Below are 21,623 nucleotides of genomic sequence, written 5' to 3' on the forward strand. Positions count from 1 at the left end.
ACACCTGAAATAAACATAATCAAATAAGCTGAAATAAGCGGTAAGCAAACAACCCGAGCGCATTTTGTCGTTCGCTGAAAATCAAATTTCAGTTTTCTCTTCCTTTACAAATGTTGTTGGCAGCGGCAGCTAAGGTTGGCCATAAAGGATTTACACGCATGTGAACAGTCGGCTGACTAAAATATGTAAAATGCTATATCAACATGGTTGATGGTGGCAGTACCACCAGGGGATGAGTCCATATCGAGGCCTTTTTTTTTTAAATTTCTTGTCATTTTTGTTTCGAGTCGTTTAGTGGGGCGGTAGAGGGGCGTGGCTGTCACTGCCGCTTGAGCGCCTCGGGCGAGCCCACTTGACAGCTCGCCGCCTGTCCTTGTCGACAGGCAGGCAGCCGCCGTAGGCTGTATGGGTGTGAGGGGCGGAGGACGTGCCTGGCCAGTCTTGTTAAACATTCGTCACTGCCTCAGTCGACACCACTTGCTGATGTGTTTATTATGTGCCCCTAATATATTTATGAGGGCGTTATAAACGCATTTCCATTTTATTTGTGTGTCTGGGCTGCTGTTTCTTGATATTTGCCTTGCCATCTTTTTCCTGTTCTTGTTTGTTGCTGATGTTTTCTTTTTGGCTGCAGCGCTATTATTTATGAGCAAAAAGCACCCAAAGGTATTTTCGGCTCACTCGAAAATTTGATTTCATATTCATGCTGACATCGCATACGAGCTGTCAGTGCCACCTTGCGAAAGGCCCAAACACAAAATTTATCATACGCACTGTGGTCGCCCGTATTTTCCATGAATTTTACTTTACTCCTATGGGAATACACATAATAAATGTATTCATGGTGCATATGCTTAATAAAGTAAAATGAATTGACAAAAAGTAATTACACATTAAGATGTTATAAACTTTAACTTTGTGTTTAAATACGAGATCAAAAGTTTTTATTCGTTAACGAATTGAAGTTTGTGTTATGCATATCTTTAAAGCAACTCTTAAATCATTTGATAGTTTTTTAAATCATGGTTCTTTAACGAGTAATTATTAAATGTTAAACAAAGCGACCCCGATGAAACGCAAGCGTTGTTAACAGCAACTCATCCGCAGGCAGCCAGAGGTGGGCGTTGGACTACGTTCACGCATGGCATTTGAATCACAGTCTGCTTTATGCCCCACGCAGTGGGGAGAGGCTGGAGCTTGGCTTTTACTTAATTGGGACTTAAAACTGCAAATTGCACTATACACAGATTCACACGCACACCAATACACACCCATACGCATGCCTTGAGTTGGCAGGGACTGGCAGCGGAAATGCGAGAAATGAGGCAACAAAGCATGATGCAAACAGCACACACACACACACGTACACACGGACATAAAAACATAAAAATACCTATACTTAAGCGGATAATAGCTGCATTTGTGGCTTGCAAGTAGAACCTGAACCTGGGTATGGATTACTACGAAGATACCTTAAAAAACCCTCACTCAGGCAAGCAAAAGGTATTAAAAATAACATGTTCTTATATACTGTGTGTGTGTGTGTGGGGTTTCGGAAATTGAGGTCTTTTGGCGCACAAATTAGCAGCATTAATCTATGAGACAGGTGGGCGGGGGTTGACTTCATGATAATGGCCAAGCGCAGCGCGACAAACTGCTGTTATTAGTGAAGCTGCCGTTTCCACTGGCATTTTCTCCTTTTAATTGATTTAATCGGCTTTTATACATGTGCCACGCCTCCATACTTGCTGCTGCCCATACATAACCGCCTTGTGTACGCAGAGGCGGGCTGCTCATTAAAACTGCTTGGTATTTTTTTTTGCAGATCCCCCTGCGGCATGGCTCATTTCCGCTCTATTGGTGTATAAACAATTTTAGCGCATTAATTGAATTGCTCTGTTTGCATGTGTGCGTATGTGCGTGGGCGGTTGTGTGTGCGTGTGTGTGTTTGTGTGTGTGTGACATGCATAAGCCAAATTAATTGTAGCCTCGTTTCGCACAGCATCCTAGAAAAAACGTCGTCGAATTTTACGCCCTTTGACTGCTTGGCTTTATTTATTTCTTTCGTTCTTTCTATTTTTTCCCCATTGTTTACATGCAACAAAAGCCATTGGCGCCCTAATGAAGGTTTAATTAGCAAACAAACACTCACACACACACACGCATACACGCACACATGCACACATTATTTTAGAAGCCATTTCCTGTGCCCTTTTCTATTTTTATATGTGCGCTTATGTGCCACTAATTCCAGTTTTAATTAGTTTATTTGGTACGTTTTGTGTGATTGATTGATTGATTAATTCAATTAGCAAAACTCGCTGCACTGGAATGTTCAGGCGACAAGCGCCTACTGTGAACAACTTTGGCGATACAGGAATTAAAAAAGCTTTAAGTTAACAGAGAACAAGTTAAGTCACCGGAATTGTATATAAATCCACATGAAAATTAGTATTAAATTGAGGGTAAGGTACTTGAAAATACCCTGTAAAGCAATCCCCAGTCTTCACTCAGTCCCTGCTCTAACAATGTATTTTATTTTTTATATAAATGATTTTTATTTTTATGGAGGCTGTGACTTGGACGATGTCTAGAGTCGGAGATGTTTCCTTCTATACGTTACAAATATCATGTCAAAATTATAATACCCGCTAAAGGATTATAACGAAAAAGAAGGGCGTTCTTCGGCACGCCGAATACTTAATACCCTTGCAGACCGAACCTTTTCATAATGCTCATAATACTTTGCGTGTATCTAAGAAGCACTGGAAAAATAGTTTATGCCGATTAGGGTCACAATATCTTGACAAAAAATGTTTCATACAAGCAACTCATTTTTGACCGATCGTTCCCATATGATATAGTGATCCGATCCAGCCGTTTCCGACATATGTACTGCGTGTCGCAGAAAGAGAGCGTATGCAAAGTTTTATGACTGAGACTCAAAACTGAGAGACTAGTTCGCATAGAAACAGACAGGTGGACAGACGGACATGGCTTTATCGACTGGGCTATTGATACTGATCAAGAATATATATACTTTATAAGGTCGGAGTTGTTTCTTTTTATGCGTTTCGAGACAAAAATTTTGATACCCTCTGCAAGGGTTTAAAAAGGATATAAAGATTATATTCTCCATTTTTCTTGCGCTCTTTGTCTTTCTTTTCCTAAGGTAAAGGATAAAAAAGGCTGGTCGTAGTCCCTTTCACCTCCACTAAAATAAAGCAAAATTGTTAAGCATATTCTTTAAAGATTATTGTTATCTATTAATTGAATTTTGGTTTGGTGTTTCTACATGGGGTTGCCTAGCAGAATTTATTCTGTTGATGGCAACCCCATGTTCGCATAAGCTGAGCTAAGAACTTAACGTTTGCAGAACCAACCGCATGACCTCAGCCACATCAAAGTTAGAGCCTTAAAGCCCCATAAAACCTGCCTTAAAATTCACAAGACCAGGCACACACATATAAATTGAATATATACACACATATATATATATATATATTTATAGACATGTGTGTGAGTTTTGTGGGTGACTTAACCAACAAAACCACAGCAAATAACTGGGCACATTTTTTTTAAGGCTTTTGGGTCCAAACAGAGCACAAAACAAACCGAGAGGCGAAACATTTTTAAGCCTTTGCCAAGCGGGTTGACAAATAACACACCTGCCACAACACAGATGCCAGGAACAGCTAAATATGAGACGCACCGCAGCTTGACATCTAGTGAGGGGGCGGCGTTGACGGGGTAACGGGGCTGACATGCGGTTAATAATTGCATAGCGAGAAGGGGCCGGATATGGGACACGGGCTGCGAGGCGCTTAAAAACTTATCACTCATGTTCAAAAGTGCCGTGAAAACGCCATGTTTGGGCCATGGGCTACATGCTGGACACAATGGCGCTTAGATGGCCTGCAGCTCCGTGCAGGCTTATTGATGGCATGCTCGGCAATTTCATGGCCTGCTTGTTGTGCTAAATGGCCGCCTTTTAATCTAGCCCCTGGCTGGGCCAGATCGTTGCAGTGCCACCATTGTGTGGATTGCTTTGTCTGAAATGTTTGCAGCCGCTTTGCATATCACAGTTTTTTGGAATATGAAACAGGTGAGCACACACAAACAAACACACACACGTAGGCATATGGGCAACTATGTGAAAACTTTGAGGGGGTGCGTGGGAGGGCGTATCGTATTGAAAGTCAAATTCAATTTTCTCGCAGCTGCCGACGCAGACGCGGTTTTGAATAAATTTTACATACACTAATTTATTAGCATTTCCGTGTGTTTTCTTTTTTTATTTTCATTTATTTTTTTGCGAACTCATTTACCTTTTCAACTTTATAACTTGTTGTTGGTTGTGTTTTTTTGCCTTTGCAGGATCTACAATCGGAAATTGAAACCCATCGCGTTGTTTACGATCGTCTCGATGGCACTGGCCGCAAACTTTTGGGTTCGCTCACCTCACAAGAGGATGCGGTTATGCTGCAGCATCGCTTGGATGAAATGAATCAACGTTGGAATAATTTAAAATCAAAAAGTATTGCAATCAGGTAAGTGCTTTTTGCCCCGAACTTTTTATTTCCCTGTTTCTTGTTGCGGTTCGTCCAAATGTGTTTCCGTGTGCTCGTATCGCCGGATAATGATGATGTTGCCGCTCAAACCGCTTCCGATAGCTGTGTCAATTTTCATTTTATTTTTCACTGGCTATTGAGCGACAACTTGAAAAGACGCCTAAGCAGACAAAGAATGTAGCATTCTTTAAATTATGAATTAAGAAAAATGCATGAATATATTTTATATATTTTTTTTGTTAGTTCAATTTGGGGTACGGTCTTGCAGATATGTGAAAAGAACAGTGAAGCTCCTCATTGCAGAGATATCAGGTAGAGATATCATGTAAAACTGAAAATTGTGGCATACAGTCACTCATTTTTGATTGATTAAAACTATATTATCTAGTTGTCCGATGAAGTTGCGAATCAGTGAAACTAATGTATCCCAGGCTAGGTTAAGTTATCTTGAAAACCAAAACAGATTTTCATTCAGACTTTCTACCTCTGGTTCCTATGGCAGCATTTTTGATATAGCGGTCCGATACAACTAGTTCCAATATATATACTTCATGAAACAGAAAGACGGATCTCAGTAAAGTTTCTTGACGCTAGCTTTAAAAATGAGAAACAAGTTATAGAGACGCAGGCAGAAGGACAAGGTTATATATAGCATATATGTATGTAGGGGTATACTCGGTAGTTGATGCTGACCAAAAATATTTATCTCTCCTTCAATGCATTAGACATTTTATTACAAAATTATAAAACCTTGTTCAAGGAGTAGGAACTTTGAAATACCCTGTATCCAATAAAATCTAATACAATTCATACAATTCGGATAATTCACCTGCTGAGCTTGTGATTCGTTTTGTAGGAAGGGCAGCTATAAATCTATTTGTATATCAAGGCGTCCGAAATAATCTTTTCATCACCTTTTAGCTCTCCTTTATAATGAACAGCCGAGCCAATCTGGACAATCCTGACTATCTAAAAAAATATACTCAAGTGAATTCTGGACTTTAATGAACTAGAAAACGTCTTCTCTATCAGAGTACTTACTCGCTTGCATTTTTCCAATCTTTACAAGGGTTTTGCAACGCCAGCAATTAAGTAGCTTTAAAGAGCCATTCTTTGTCGCGGATACTGGGCGTATGCCTTACAAGCTGATGCGTTAATTAAACCACATTACCCTCAAGTTGTGTGTCACTTGCCACAGCCACAGACAACATGGTTGGTTTAAAGACTTTGTGATGATGAAAATGCGAAAATAACATTACAAACAAGCCAGTCAGGCGGGGCTGGCCAACAACAACAACAGTTTACGCCCGGCCAGGCACAAAGCCAGATGTATGAGAGTATTCACCATCAAACGGCAGGCAGCCAATGAAAATCAATAAAAACGAAACGCGTGAAAAGTGACGGAACCGGCAGAACTGACACGGGCGCAACACTGTGTCACTCCGCACCCGCCGTTCATGTGTCCAATACTGGCCAGGCGCTGACAGCTGCCCAGCCAGCAATATGATGGAAACCAGTGCAAATGGCCAGCGTTGGTCCTTGTCCCGGGCCTGGGCCTGGGCCAGGGTCTGTGCTTGGGCTTGTGCCTGACTATGTCGCTGTGTTTGTCATTTTCACATTTCATAAATAAAGCACGCCAGCGTATACAAATATTGTCCGCTTGTTGATATTGATGCCGGCCGTGGGCTGAAGCTGAAGCTGAATCCGTAGCTGTTGTGGGCCAAAGTCAGGCAGTCGACGATGTTTACGTTTACTCGTTCAGTGAGACGGGGTGCTGGGTGGCTTAAAATGAATAATGATGATGACACGCGAAAAGCGTTGAAAAACAAGCGAACGCAGAATGAATATAAATGGCAATTATGTGCCAGTGTCACTGTGCACAACGGAGCGTATGCGCGCGAAAGTAGGCAACAATATTTTACGTCCTCTTGGAGCGCTTTTCAATTAGGCCCCAACAGCATAACAGCCAACGAATGACACCTTAAGTGTGGCCAAAATGTTCGGCCACACTCAGCAGCCACCCGAACAGGCCCCGCTGTGCATTGTGCCGTTTGGCATTGCTTTTGTTGACCAAACTCTGATGATTATTCTTTGTCAGTTTGAGACGCTTTCTATTTACGTTCATTGTTGGCGTTTTGGCATATTTCCGTTAGCCAAGTTTGGCCACTTCCGATATTGTTATTGTTGTTGTCCTTGTCGTTATCGTTGTCGTTCGCGTTCTCGTTGTTTGGCCCCCAGCAGTTGCTTTGTTGCTTCCCTGGCTCGCCTTCTGTTTGCCTTGGCTCCACTTGTTGTTTGCTTTGCTGCCGAAGATTTGCCAGCTTATAAATTCCAGTGAAATATTTCGGACAGCACTTGAAAAGTTTTCGCTCTTGCCATCGGATTCTTGTTTGTATTAGACGCGTCACTTGGGCGGCGGGCTCTCGCTTTGGGTCATTTGGTGGTGCATAGTTCTTGGCTTTGAACTTTTATCCTTTCTCCTCACCACCACAAACAAAACTTTTCACTGTCGAGTTTCATTTGTGTTCTTTTGTGGCATCTACAGGTGTTTCAGCTACAGTGCCACATCCTTTTTGGCCGGCTCTGTTGATTGCTGTTTGAGTTTGAGTTGCGCGAAGATTGATGAACCCACTTCATATAAAAGAACCTCATGTGGGCGGGTATTCATGTACGGTTGCGATGAGTGTGGTTTCTTGCTCAAATTACATTTGGGACAGACACTTCGGGTGGCATCCAAAAATTTGAGGGTTGCAATTTATATTCCAAGTCCAATGCGCGTTAAAATGATGGATTTCAAAGTATTGCCGTGCTCAATCAATGTATTAAGCACTGACAGATCTGCAAAATTACAATATTTATTTTCTTTTCTTTCAATGCATGGCGACAACAATATAAAATGCCAAAGGATAAATTTGAAAGTAGATGTTGAAATACTCTATCAGAATACATTATATAACACCAGAAAGCTCTATTTTTATAAAAGTGTACTTTAATTTATTTTGAAATTCATTTGGGAAGTGTATCACACTTGTCGGATATCAGTACATTCAATGAACTGAGGAAAATTGTTATAAAACGGGTTTTATTCTGTTCTTTGTTAATAATCCGATTCACGCTTTTCGCAAAATCCACCCACTGGATAAACTGATGACGAAATGACCGCCAAGCTGCCAAAGACATTCTTTAAAATTACTTGACTGCCTTTAATACAAATAAAGTTATTACGAATTGGTCAAACAATTTTCATAAAAGTTAAACGAAACCACAAAACATTCACAATTGAAATGAATTCTTCCAACTTTGCCCAGATCATTTACCGGCTCAATCTATTTGCCGCACTAATTGTGTCTGCAAAAGTCAACGACAGCAGCTGTCAAAAAAATGGCTGAAATCTGACAAGGAATTGCCAAACGTTGAGAAAAAAATGTTTAAGTGGGAATACGTAGAACACCCACCGTAAGCAAAGAGGAAAAACACAAAAGGCAAAGTGGGCACCCCACGAATTTTTGAATACATCTTATTTCCCAAGCATATTTCCGGGGCGAGTTATTCCTTTTATTATTTTCTTGGACGACACACGAAAGTGGGCGTTAAGTGAGCAGCAGCCTGGAAGCATAACCCCTGTACATATGTATGCCTGGGTGCCAGGGTGCGAATCCAATTCCACGGCATGCCTTAATTACACGCGAAGAACAAGAAAAATAATAATAAAGAAAACGAGCCAACGAATTTCGCCAAAGATAAACAGACAAAAGCACAAAGCGATGTCTCTCTGACGATCCCAGACGACTATTGTTATTACGGAGCGCGCGCGGATGCAGATTTTTTTTAGATTTTATGGCTCCGAAAAACAACCAAGAAATGGGGCAAAAAGTATGCCGGCGATATGGCCAACAGGATGCTGCTTTGGCCAAATAAAATGAAAATAAAGCCAGGGCATTTGACAATTACAGCGACAGCTGAATTTTAGCATAGACGACAGCCACTTGGGTCGTCGGCTGCCCTCGGGCGCAGCGTGGGAGGGTTTATTAGACGCACACCCAGCCAGATGGGCGGAAGCAGACAAATTGTCGCTGCCATTTTGTGGGCAGTGCTGGTAATCAACACAGCTGCTTGGCTGCTGTGTTGTAAAGTGCCAAATTAAATTTAATACTATTATAACGCTTATATATATATATATGTGTCTTATTGGTAAACTTTTTGGCATCTACTAACCTCGCCCTTTGCCCTTGCTTGCTTTCAGAAATCGCTTGGAATCTAATTCGGAGCACTGGCATGCGCTGTTGCTGTCCCTCCGCGAGCTAACCGAATGGGTCATTCGCAAGGATACAGAGCTGAGCAGCTTGGGCCTGGGGCCAGTGCGCGGCGATGCGGCCAGTCTACAAAAGCAGTTGGTAAGTTGAACTACGAGAGAACTAGATTACGAAACTATCGGTTATGGCTGCTTACGTTATTCGATAGTTGCCAATACCGATATTTTGATGTGTATTCAAATGCTTGCAATGTGACTGTGTTATTATAAATTATGTTCATATTTGTTATAAAAATGTGTATATAATAAAATTTACCATTATACATTTTATAATGCATATATATGTATGTATATATTTTATAACCAACTAAATGTAATTCTTAGTCATATTCTCTACTCGATACACGTTATATGAAGTATTCCCCAAAGGCTTATAAGCCTTTATTCACTTAGGCACTTAAAGGCACTTGAGCATTACATTTAAAACTAGCTTAGCAACTATACTAACGCATACGAGTTATTCATAAAATTATAATTTAGTTTTAAAGTTACGGTATACACGACTCCGAGTGAGTACCCTTCGGGTCAGCTGGATCCTCAGTAAATACGTGTAGTACTTGTAATAAGCATGCCCTCAATACGAGCACAAAGTTCACTCTACAGCTGGTGCTCATCATGAGGTCGTTGCTGGCTTTTGCCGTTTTTTGTGTGCCGCGAACGACCCAATTTTAACCTTTTGCAAAGCCCCGGCTGCACCTCAATTTGCTCTGCCCAACTAATTGTGTGGAAGGCTTTGCTGCGAACAAGTGCGGCACGCTGGCATTTTTAGTGCCATTCTCTGGCACAATTTGTAATTTTTCGCCTCTCTGTGTGCGTGTGTGTGTGCGAATGTGTGTGTGTGCTGTATGAAGGGTCTCTGTGATTTAATGGCGCATAAAGTGGTTGGCAAGCCCATTTTGTGTGCCGGGCATATTTCGAGCAAATATTTAGACATAATTATATGTCAGGCAAATCGCATTTCACACTGAACGGAATTAATAGAAAATCCGCACTTAACGCCGCATTCAGATATTTAGTTTCAATATCAAGGCCCCCTTCATATGATAATATAATAACATAAGTACCATGCACAGGCAAAATGAGTCAAGCTTAACAAATTGTATGGTCGACATATTTGGCTATTGAATGAATGTCATGGTGCATGGACTGAGAATCAATTGAGGCGAATATGCTTTCATTTAATTACGATTATATATTTGTTTATGCAAAACTATCGCATACAATTCACAATGTGTTTGATATGCTTTCTGTTAAATGTAATTGCCAAATGCAAAATGAATAGAATGTGCCTGCCGGTAATGTTGGCAAAGTAAATAGAATTAGTTTGTTTTTCATTTGACTAATTTTCCATTTATTACCATTGAAAATGTTTGAAATGTATGTAACAGGCAGAAAAAAAGTGTATATATTTTCCTGATAAGCCGAACCGATCTAGCCATGTCCGACATTCTGTCCGTCTGTCCATCCGTCCGTCCGTATGTATGAGAGGCTTAAACGCAGCTGCTCGTAGTTCCCGCGGTAAAGCAATCGATAATAATCAATATTGAAATCCTGTTTTTCGATCAAATCTTTTGGAGAGTCAGCAAAGTTGATACGTGACTTCTAGTATAGTATATATACAGATCAAGTATCTTTCATTTTGTAGCTACCGCCTCTCCACTACCGTCTCCTGTTCAAGGTATCCCCTAGTCGGGCTCTCCCAACTAGAGCATTCTAACTTATTTTTCTAATGAAAATATAAGACTCAAATGTTGTAATTCAGGAATTTTGCGATTGGCCTATCAATGCGATTTCGGTGTAGGCATTACATAATTCAGCAGCTCGTGCGTCAATGTTTTTTATAGCCACATAAGAAATGTGCTTTATACATTGCATTCGCTCTTTCTGGTGAGACCACTTGAGCAGCCATCGATTCTCCTGCTCCGTGCTCAATGTGCTCAAGTATCTAACTGCCCAACTTGACCGAATTGCGTAGTTGAATTGAAAGTCCCACTTGGCTAAACTGCTCTGGCTGCGGATTCTTAAATAATTGTTAAATGATGCTTGTTATGTCAAAAGCATTCACACTCACAATCAGCGTATATACATAAATACATACATATGTACACATATGTATGCCGGAAATCACTTAAGGGCTTGCCGAGCCAGAAAAAAAATCCGGAGAAGTAGAAATGGCAGCAGCCAGAGCTGGCCTGGCTAGTTGAAAATGGGGAAACACTGTCTAACACAGCGTGCGCCACTTGAATTTCACTTACCCCCAGCACACACACACACTCGCACACAATCCCCCGCTGTGAGTTGAGCAAAAAAATGAGGCAACTTTCACCCTTGAAGCCTGGCTGGCAGGCTCTGGAAATCTATTGCCTGCCACTAAGTTACGGTCTGCCGGACATTTACATTTCGGCTTGTGGAGTGTGGGGCCGAGTCTTGAGTTGCGGCTCTGGCAAACTTTAAAAGGAATTCGGCTTGTATTTTGTATTGCCATTCATTTGATTCGCCAGCATTCGCCTGCTACGCCTTTTGGCAGTATTGTTGCAGTTTTTATTTCTACACTAAATGCATCAAGCACGGAATTTATTGTGAGCTCTTCATGCTGCTGAGTTTCTATGATGTTTTATTGGTGGGGCACTTGAAACGCGCGCTAACTGCCCTTTTTTTGTGGGGCTATTTCATTTGGAAAGCTATGGCAGTATAGCAAATAGTTTATGGCTGACCAAGTAGCATTACTCGCATTATTTGTGGCTGCATCAGTTTGGGTTCCGTAAATAAATCTTTTGCAGCATTGACCAATACATATACATATACTATAGTTGTGTAATATTTTATTTTATTTGCCAACCAAAACAGCCATAGCCAACAAATTCTCATTTCTTTTGTGTCCTGTCTTTGCTTGCAGGATGATCATAAAGCTTTTCGCCGCCAGTTGGAGGATAAACGCCCAATTGTTGAGAGCAATTTAACGAGCGGTCGTCAGTATATAGCCAGCGAGGCTCCCGTTTCGGATACCAGCGATACGGAGGGTAAGTTTTACGATATGCCATTAAATTATTATGTATATGGCAGATAGTAAGTGCGCACCCGCACATAAACTTTGACCACAAAAGTGACCATGAATTTTCAACTATTTAAAGCTCATTTGGGTCGTAGTTTAAATTTCGTATAAACTAAAAATACCTATTACAGCCCTGCGACTCCCTTCTCTTAAGCTTTTCCCTTGCAATCAGCTTTGCAAATCTTGGGCAGGCTATTCATGCCGCCAGCAGCAACCAAACAACTCATCAGCATTCAACAATTGCCATTCACTGCATTTTCAATTTGTTTGGCAAATCTCAGAATCAAACATCAACACAGCATGTACAACCGAGAACTCCATTGAGCTCTGCCCTACAAGCTTAACGGCTGGCTTAACCACTAAAGCACACACACACACACACACACACACACACACACACACAGACACACCTAAATACACGCCCAGAAAGTTGTGTGCACGTGAGGCGCCTAAAAGTAGACAACTGCTGTGCGGCTTGTGCGGAATCGCCAATTGATTTTGTTCCATTGCATTTATTTTTTCGTGCCTGTTGTATTTGGGGCTTAGTTCTTTTTAACTACAGCCAGCAATTTAGAAAATGACTATGGGGACCTGGCATGAGTTTAACTTATTTTGGCTTGCAGCATTCGCACAATCGCACAATGGCGACAGTTCGCCAATGGCGCCCACCAGAAGGCGTCAACGATAATTGCAACCAAAGCAATTAGTGCGATTAGTACGCTATTAGTGCCAAACCATCAACAGTTGCGTGTGTGTGTGTGACTATGTGTGTGTGAGTGTGCCATTAAGTTTGGTATTTCTGTGTGGCTATTGAATCTGTGCTTTTAGCCGCCATTTGAATTTAACCATTGATGTTTACTCTGCGGCTATCTGCTGCCTGTGTCTGCATGAGCGACAATAAAATTAATGTTAATTAAATTAAATCTGTTCCACGTTTCACAATTTCCTTCCATTGTGCCTGATTTAATTTTGAAATAATTTTAACTAGAAAACAAGATGCAAATAAATTTTGTACATTTTCTGTAAACTTCTTTCTCTTAAGAAATATGCATTACATTTATAAACATATTTCATATATATCTTATAAATATGTTATTTCTGATTTTTAGTTTACATAACTTCCCAAAGAAGCCGTGTTATAGATTTTTTTCTCAAAAGTTAGTACACTGCTGTTTTAACAGAAAATGGATTCAAGATTCCCTTTTTATATATCTAAAAACCATTTCCGTCAACTAAAAATTTTAGCAAACATTAATTGTACATTCACTTTTGCTTTTAACCTAGTTCTATCTATCAATTTTTGTTTTTATTTGACCACTGAAAAAGTTTATGTAAATTCGAATTTAAATTTCAAGTTGGGTTTGGCATTAAACAAAATTAAATTTCTTTCGGAAAAATGTGCACGTCTGAAAAGAAACTTGCACTAGAATTGAAATCAAGGCGAAATGAAAAGTTTTGCTGATTTTCTTAAATTCCGTTTTCATCTGCATTTCCATTTCCATCATCTCCATCAAACTCTTGTCGACGTCGTCAGTCAGTGAGGCGCGCAAGGCGCAAAGAGCAGAAAACATCTATGCGATAAACTCAATCTTAAATTGAATTTGAATATTACAACAGCCTTGGAGCTGGCGGCTGCTCCTCAAAGTATTTTAGTCCTGATATTTGCTTAGCGCCATATTACCAGATGTCGAGTGTCCGACGAGCAATGCCCCAGGTTTGGGCACATAAAAGTTGTTCGCCAGCTCCGTTCGTGCATTAAATTAAATTTAGATTTAGCCAACGGCTCTGACATTCATCGATGCTCTGCCGCAGAAGCCGCTGTTGTTGTCATACTTCTCACTGTCACTGTAGTGCCTTCAGCTGAAAGGTTTGCTTGTTCCTTGCTTCCAGTTCCAGCTGCCACTTGTCACTCGCTGTGCATGGGCTGCTCATGCATTTCTGCCACATGCACGTCTGTCTGTCCTTCATGTTTCATGACACTTCCATTATGTTTTCTTTTGCTTTCTTATTTTCTTGTTCGATTGCCTGTCGATTTGAAGAAGGATATTGCTTAACTTCCTCCTGGCTGACCGCCTGGGATTATGGGTCTTCTACTGGCATGATGAAATCATCTAATCAATAATTTAAATATATGTTAAGCCACTTGGAGTCTTCATCTTAATTATGTCTGTAAGCTTACTCTTCGCATCTGTTTGCAACGACGCAACGATTAGCTGTTAATTTGATTGAAAGCCAACTCTCTCTCATTTCCAGCCAAGTTAGACTTTGACTTATCCCTTGAGCGTATCTGTTATTTTGATATGCCCAATTCTCGACAATTGTTTGACACTTGTGACTAGCTGAGATTATTTTATTGCAAATTTAATCACTGTGCGCCATCAGCATAATCAAAGTTGCGCCTTCCCCCTTCTCAAGGCTCAGCGTCGTCAGCGTAATCATCGCTGTCTGTAGACATTAAGAACCATAAAATCATCTCTAATTCATAAAGTTGTGTGCGCGGTGCGGCAAGGTACGTGCCAGCAGCAGAAGCGGGCGGGCAGGTAGGGGCATCCTCCCAAATTTGATAGCAGGTGCAATTGTTTTTGACTGCCTTACAGCCTGGCTGCACGTGCCCCTCTGCCGCACTGCCGACCGATTTGTATAATTTTTTCGCACTGTTCGCTCATACATATTTGCCTTTTGGCGTATCCTTGCAGCCGCCCACGATTCCGACTCGCGTTACATGTCTGCCGAGGAGCAGAGCCGTGAGCTGGCACGCAGCATACGACGCGAGGTGGGCAAACTTTCCGAGCAATGGAACAATCTAATCGATAGATCTGACAATTGGAAGCATCGTTTGGATGAATACATGACGGTAAGTCTGCCACAGCACGGCTCGACGCGGCACGGCGCGACACGCCACGCCACGATTATACTTACTTCTTTATTCACATTCTCGCTGTGTTACATTTTCATAATTTTCTTCTGACTTGCGGGTGAATTTTCTTATGAAAATTGAGAATTGACTCCCAGGGAGCGACCGTGACTTTTTGCTTTTGTAATTTGTATGGCTTCCAATTTGTTTTAGCCTGAGCAGTTGGAGGCTCTCAACTTTCTTTTTTCGAGGACCCCATTCACATGTGCGCGTGTGTCTGTGTCCGTGTCCTTGTCTGTGTCTGTCTGTGTGCGAGCGTACTTTTTTTGTGCAATTATATTTGCAAAGTGGAAAGGTGCTCAAACTTTTTGAGCATGCAATTTGTAGAGGAAATCAAATCAGAGCTGTAAGTGTGGGTAGGCCTTTGAATGGAATCATTAGGAGCAGAAATAATTTGTAATTTCCGTGCTTAAAGCAAACTGCAGATAAATATAGGGGAATTGCAGGTGCAAATCATAAAATGATAGTTACAAAGATAAAATAATAATTGTGAAGAAATCACATTGGAAATTTGAACAATATTGCCAAGGACTCTTTAAAAAGAGATATTGTTGCATCATCAGCTTTTATGCTTACATAAATATATATGTTTAATTTTCTCAGCACACACGCTAAATAAATTATTCAATTACAATTCCATGTCTCATGGAAATAACAAAAGAATACCAACAACAACGACAACAACAAAACAAACGAAAAACAACACAGACTTTTGAAAGTGTTGAATGGCTTTGGCTTTAGGTTTGGCTTTCGCATTGCCATTGTACTCCATAGAATTTGGGGTCTTTCTTGGCAGTTTGATTGTGGGTTAGAGTTGGGGCTGCGGTTGTGGGTTCAGCTGATGGCTAATAAATGCAAGTGTGCTTTTTACGACACATATCGTTTGGTTTGCAAAACAACAGCAGCAACAACAAAAACAACGAGAATAACAACAAAATATTTGCCACAAATGTGACGGACGGATGGCAACGGCTGTCGTTACTCATACGCACCGTAAATTTAATGCAACAAAGTTTGGCCGCATAAAAATGTCACAGAGTGTGCAAACAATGGATATACAAGCACAACACACACACCCGCACACACAAATACATTGTATATTTATATATATATATATAACTCGTTCAGTGGGCGCTTGTATAAAATATCCAAGCGCATAAAATGCACATATTGTGTATGATGTATGCTGTATGTATGGTGTAGCATACTTTTCGGCAACTGGGCTAAGCTGAAGCGAAAATCAATAGAGAACAAGGCGCACAATGCCATAAAAAGAAACATTGTGTATGTGCTGGAAATAGAAACAACAAGTGAGCGGCATAGAAAAATATTTGCAGCAAAGTGCGCATAAATATGACACTTGAGTGGTAAAGGCAAGGAACTGAGTTCTGAGTTGGCTTAGGATGTCAAGCGTTAAGGGCTTAACGCGCCCTGCCTAAGGCTTCATTCACTCTGCGCCCATTTCTGGTACTTAGAGTGCAACATTGTGGCATATGCTAATGTGGCCACATATTTAAAGCCAGCCACAATCTATCTAAATCCAAATCTAGATGAAAACAATGTACGGCTCATCCTGTCAGTTTATTATATGCTCGCCAGCCTTGTGGCCTTGCTTTTCGTCTTTTATGTATTCTAGATTAAATTTCTCTCTCTCTCTCTCCTCTCTCATTCTCTCTCGCTCCTTTGATATTTTTGTGTGTACATAGATTTTGCACCGGGGAGCAGTTTACATTTTATTGAGTCTAACTAGACAAATCCAAGTGTATTTGTGTGCATAAACGACCTAATGAGAGCCAGCTCAGTGACCTATTTTTGAGCTTTTAAATTTAAATTGTTTGAAAATAACTTTAACTTAATTGCTGGAATCTTAGAATCGAAAATGTAGTTAGGCTAGGAATTAACTTACTTGGAATTAATTCACTTCACATAAGCTTCTTTAATTGTCTGTTGCTGAATTGAAGCTGTATTAAATATATTTAGCTGGTATATAAACAAATTTCGTTCGTTATTTGAGAATCCTGTTTCAAGTCTTATTGATTGAGTTTTCCTACCTTGTTACCAAATATTCAATATTTCATTAGGTGAAAACAGGATCAAATTCGCAACTAGTTAGAATGCTTTTAGCATCACTTGACAGAAGTTTGTTTTTCTTTTTATTTTTATACCATGCGGTCTTTGGCATTTTTTGCATGCAGGTTGCAGCCGGCGAAAAACTGATAAGGAAAACTTTAATAAAATTAACAACATGCAGGAGAAACAAAAATAAAAAAATGAGCAAAATAGAATTAAAAAACTTTCTCAACAAGCTGGCAAAGTTATCCGAGCCCCGAGCGCGGGAGCTTTCACAGAGAATACGTAAAAAGTTTAAATAAATGCAACTTAAAACAATTACCAGGAAACCAGCACACAAAAATGGAAATTCGAGGAGCGTGGAGCGTGGAGAAGCGCAAATGAAACTTTCTGTGTGTTAAAATAAACGCTTTATGGAGCGGTTGACTCCGTTTAAATGAAGTCACCCAACGGCTGGGCACATAAAATTTCCAGCCTGGCCGATCTGAGACCAACTTTGCCCACAACTAGCTGCCATACTCTGCTGACCAGGAGCAGCACTCTCTAAGCCGCAGCGAGGACTGCGGTTAATTGACCACAAAACTGTCTGTCTGTCTGCCGTCCTTTGTATGCCAACTTGGCTCGCACGGAGAAATTCTATTAATTGAATAAAAGTTTTTAAGAGCCATGGGAGTATTAAATTAAATTGAAAATTGCATTTGCGCTTCACAATTTTTTACTTGCATTTCGCATGTGAAGCATACGCCCGAGACGTCAGCCTCGGCCAAAAAAAAAACCGCTGTCATGGAAAATGAAAATGTGCCACGTCAATGGCACGCAGCGTAGCCCACATTTTGATACCTTTTTCATGTCCATGAAATTAAAGTGATTCAATTCAGCTGAAAAATTAATTGAAAGTGCGCTGAGCAAACACAAAGCCTGAAGCTTTTTGTGGCAGCTTTTCATGTGGCAACAATGCCAGCCTCAAATTGTACATTTTTTTTCCTTCTGCATATGACATTTGTGGCAAGCTGTACGGAAAATATATAATTAAATTTGCATTTTCCAAGATATTACTTATCAAATTTCAATAGCCAACTTTCTACAAAGAGTCAGGAACGACGAAGTTTCCTTCGACTCTGTAGTGTTTGGCTAGTTAATGGCTGCCAAACTTAATCTTTTGTGCCACATTGTCACCAGCAAACCACAAAACTTGCCATGCACGTGCCGCATCTTCAATCAACGTGCTGCGGAATGCAATTACGCCTGCATGCCTGCCCATCAAATGCGGCTCCAATTAGAGCCTAACTGACCCCACTATTCATCAGACCGTTTCCGGCGCACAAATGATGCATGACCGAGTCAATGTCACGACAATATGCACTGAGCTCCCCTTAAAAACCACTGGCCATGGTCTAAATGAATGCCCATACTAATGAAGAATGCACAACGAGGTCTGCGCCGCAATTTGTCAAACTTGGCTGGCCGATGTTGGCATTAGACTGGAGATGATCATAGCATAACTTTGTCCGGCGTATTGCGAAAAATAGTAGCTCACTTTATAGAGCTAACTGGTTAGCAGCAGGGGCAATTACGGGAGAAACTCTATGAACTGAGGGAATTGTCCTGAAAATCGAATGTGGCCATTTAAGCCACATAAATACGACGACGAAAATCGACATTTGGTCAGTTGGTGTGGAGGAGCCACAGGGCGGGCTACTAAAAACCAATTGCTTTGCTCTGTGAAATATGCTTCATGGATTTCCTGTTAAACTGGAAAAATTGTAAAATAAATGTGGCAAAAACGCATAGAAATTGCAGCTAACAGGAACCCTTGGAGCGCTGACACTGCGCAACACTTCTGCTTGCCATAATTTAACCACATGTGGTCGATATTGACGCTGGACACACACACACGCACACACACACACACACAAGCATCCAGCTCATTTAACCCCTTATGACCGCTGGTCTTGGGCACTGTAACAGCTGCTGTTGTTGCTGCTGTCGCTGCCTGACCATGTTTGGCTTCGTCCTTAATGTTGTCCTTGAGTCTACCCTGTTCCTCTGGCTATTGTTGTTGCCGCTTCCTTGTGGAGAGCTTGGGCGTGTAAAATATGTGGTCGCCAATAGAGCAGTTGCCGTTGCAGCGAAGCGCCTGGCGCTGCGTTTAGTTTAGTTTAGTTCAGTTTATTATGCAGCCGAGACACAATGAAATCAATTTTCGTTTTTCGAAAATCGTTCAATAAATCACTCATACGCAGTGTGAACTATGTTTGTCCAGCTTGCTTGCCTAAGAGTCTGTGATTTATAGCAGCCTCATAATTTAAAATTGATTTTTTAAGTCTTTGCTAGGTGAATAAATTGTTATAATAAATGAAATCATTTTGCATGTACGTCACATAATTTTATGGCAAGGGGTCAATTTTAAGGCAGCCCAAAAGTATGCAGCACATTTATTCATATTCCGTACTAATTCATAGAGTCGAGACACAAACCGTACAAAATATACGAAAACTAAAAGTTGTGCGAAATACTATTTAAAATAATGATGAACGTTATAAAATATGTCACTCGATTGTCGAAAACGCCAATTAAAACAACAACAATTAAAAATCGAGCAGCAGCAGCTGGATATATATCATTTGGCTACAAAAACAATCGACAATGTTTGCAATGCTTTTTAATTTTATCCCATTCATCTTCTCCTTCCTGTTGCCATGTTTGTCCTTTAAATTAGCCAAACGCAAACAGCAAGCTGCAAATGATTTATTGATCACAAATTGCAGCAAACCTGTCAAAAAGCCAAATAAGATTGCAATGCCAAAAGCAACAGAAAAACTTGAAAATGCTCGCAAAAATAAAAACATACAGATATATATATATATAGCCCGCCAGCCGCTTGGGAAATCAATTGATTGTCACGCTAAAATGGCTTGGCTTTGGCTTTGGTTATCCAGGCGCTGCGCCATGTGATTCCTTTGGCTATGATTGTAACTCAGCTCCAGGTGCAGCAACCCCCACACCTACCCAACAGCAGCCGCTATCAATTTAAGGCCACACACTGCGCTCGCAGTCAGGCGTTGACTTTATGCGCCATTTTGTTGCGTGTTGTTGTTTTTGTTGTTGCTATTATTTGCAAAAGTGCACCAATATGCCACGAAATGTAACCGTGTATAATTGTCAAACGTGTTCAGTCATATTGACAATACGTGCATCCCTGAGCACGCAAACACACACACACACACACACACACACACACACACACACACACACACACATATGCGAAAGCAAATATGCGTACATACTCGCCTTGGGTTTAATTCATTTGCGCTTTCACGTTTTTGTTTTGTTTTTTATTATTTTTTTTGGGTTGTATTTTCATGTCTGCCGGCGCCATTTTGTGTACAACGCAACTTTTTAAAATTTGACCCTTGTAACTGCAATGGGTATGGCATATTTTTCATAAATATTTGCTTGTCCTATTTGCAATATTTGGTAAACGTTTAAAAAATCAAATAAAATATGGCATAACCATAAGATAGCTATTAAATGGACTTTGCTTTCAATATATAAATATATATTTGTGTATTTATTATACTCTGAACCCAAAAGATAAGCTCTCTGGATACCAAAAGGGAAGCGCAATATACAGATATATCTTTTATAAGATAAATGTGATGCTTAATTGGTGGCATTTTTACATTTCATTAAACGGCAAGTTTAAAGATTCGAATTCGACTGAATTTTTCATTTATCGTTTTTACGTGAAAAAGGAACAAAAGCCAAAAATGCTCTCAAATTAATTTCAATGTAACGAAACACCACATGCAAATGGCTCAATGCGAAGCCTCAGCGGCTCACAGACTCGAATTCAATTTACAAATGCAGGAAATCCGACAACAAAAACAACAGCAGAAACAAGCCCAAAGATACTTTTTGCCTTGCCGACGACAAATCGACTTTTGTGAGGAAAAATATGCATGTGGCGAGCGACGGAAGAAAAATGCTGCCCCAAAAGGTGGCAGTGTGAAAAATTATGCTCTCAAAATAGATTTTCCAGCTACAGTTCAAAATAGAAAATGGAAAAAAGTAGAAAAAACACACTTGTCCTCCATGGAGCTGACACTTAGTCTGTCCAAAGCCAATCCGTCCGTGCTGTCGCGTCTGCAGTTAATAAAATTTTTTGCCACGTCCTTTGCTGGCGGCACAAGTGTAGACAAATCCACAGCTATTGCGTCTAAAATTATATAAAAAACCAAAAACGTCTACTCCTCTGATAAACTCGTTGCATGCATTTTTCCCACTTTGCCACGTGCTGCAACGATGTCGACGGCTGTGAAAAGCGACAAATAGCAAATGTTTTCAGCATTTAATAAAATCATCTGTCGATTAGATTTGTGCCTCCCTCCAACTTTGCTGAAGGCTCTCATGCAGTTGTTAGATGTGAGACCCTCAGCAAAAGGCATTGGCATATTTTAAGATATCTGTAGTTTCCCCCATTGACAAAAAAAAACTTTACTAGTTAGTGGAGCAGAAAATGCTGTTGACTGGGCCAAAAACATACTGCGTCAATTTGCTTGCAAATGCTTTTGATAATTCCAACAATTGTGGCATTTATGTTCGTAAGGGACTTGTTTCATATGAAGATGACCTCAAAATCGGCAAGAAATTTATTGAGCAGTAAGCCATTTCTATTCCCAGAAAATATTCATCAAGATGTAA

General features: G+C 40.5%; 1 protein-coding gene across 12 annotated transcripts in view; it reads left to right on the plus strand.

Moving 5' to 3' along the window:
- Dys (Dystrophin) overlaps nucleotides 1-21,623 on the plus strand; it is a 172,142-nt gene that overhangs the window by 119,909 nt on the left and 30,610 nt on the right. For all 12 annotated transcript variants that reach the window (XM_064693746.1, XM_064693747.1, XM_064693735.1 and 9 more), the window contains 4 exons: nucleotides 4,378-4,550; nucleotides 8,815-8,965; nucleotides 11,780-11,903; nucleotides 14,632-14,789. In XM_064693746.1, coding sequence (XP_064549816.1) covers nucleotides 4,378-4,550; nucleotides 8,815-8,965; nucleotides 11,780-11,903; nucleotides 14,632-14,789 — 606 coding nt within the window. The remainder of the gene's footprint in view (nucleotides 1-4,377; nucleotides 4,551-8,814; nucleotides 8,966-11,779; nucleotides 11,904-14,631; nucleotides 14,790-21,623) is intronic.

This window comes from Drosophila montana, unplaced genomic scaffold (assembly GCF_035044405.1).
Source record: "Drosophila montana isolate Dmon_TW-CO22-7 unplaced genomic scaffold, ASM3504440v1 contig_3733_1, whole genome shotgun sequence".
In the NCBI taxonomy this organism is placed as follows: domain Eukaryota; kingdom Metazoa; phylum Arthropoda; class Insecta; order Diptera; family Drosophilidae; genus Drosophila; species Drosophila montana.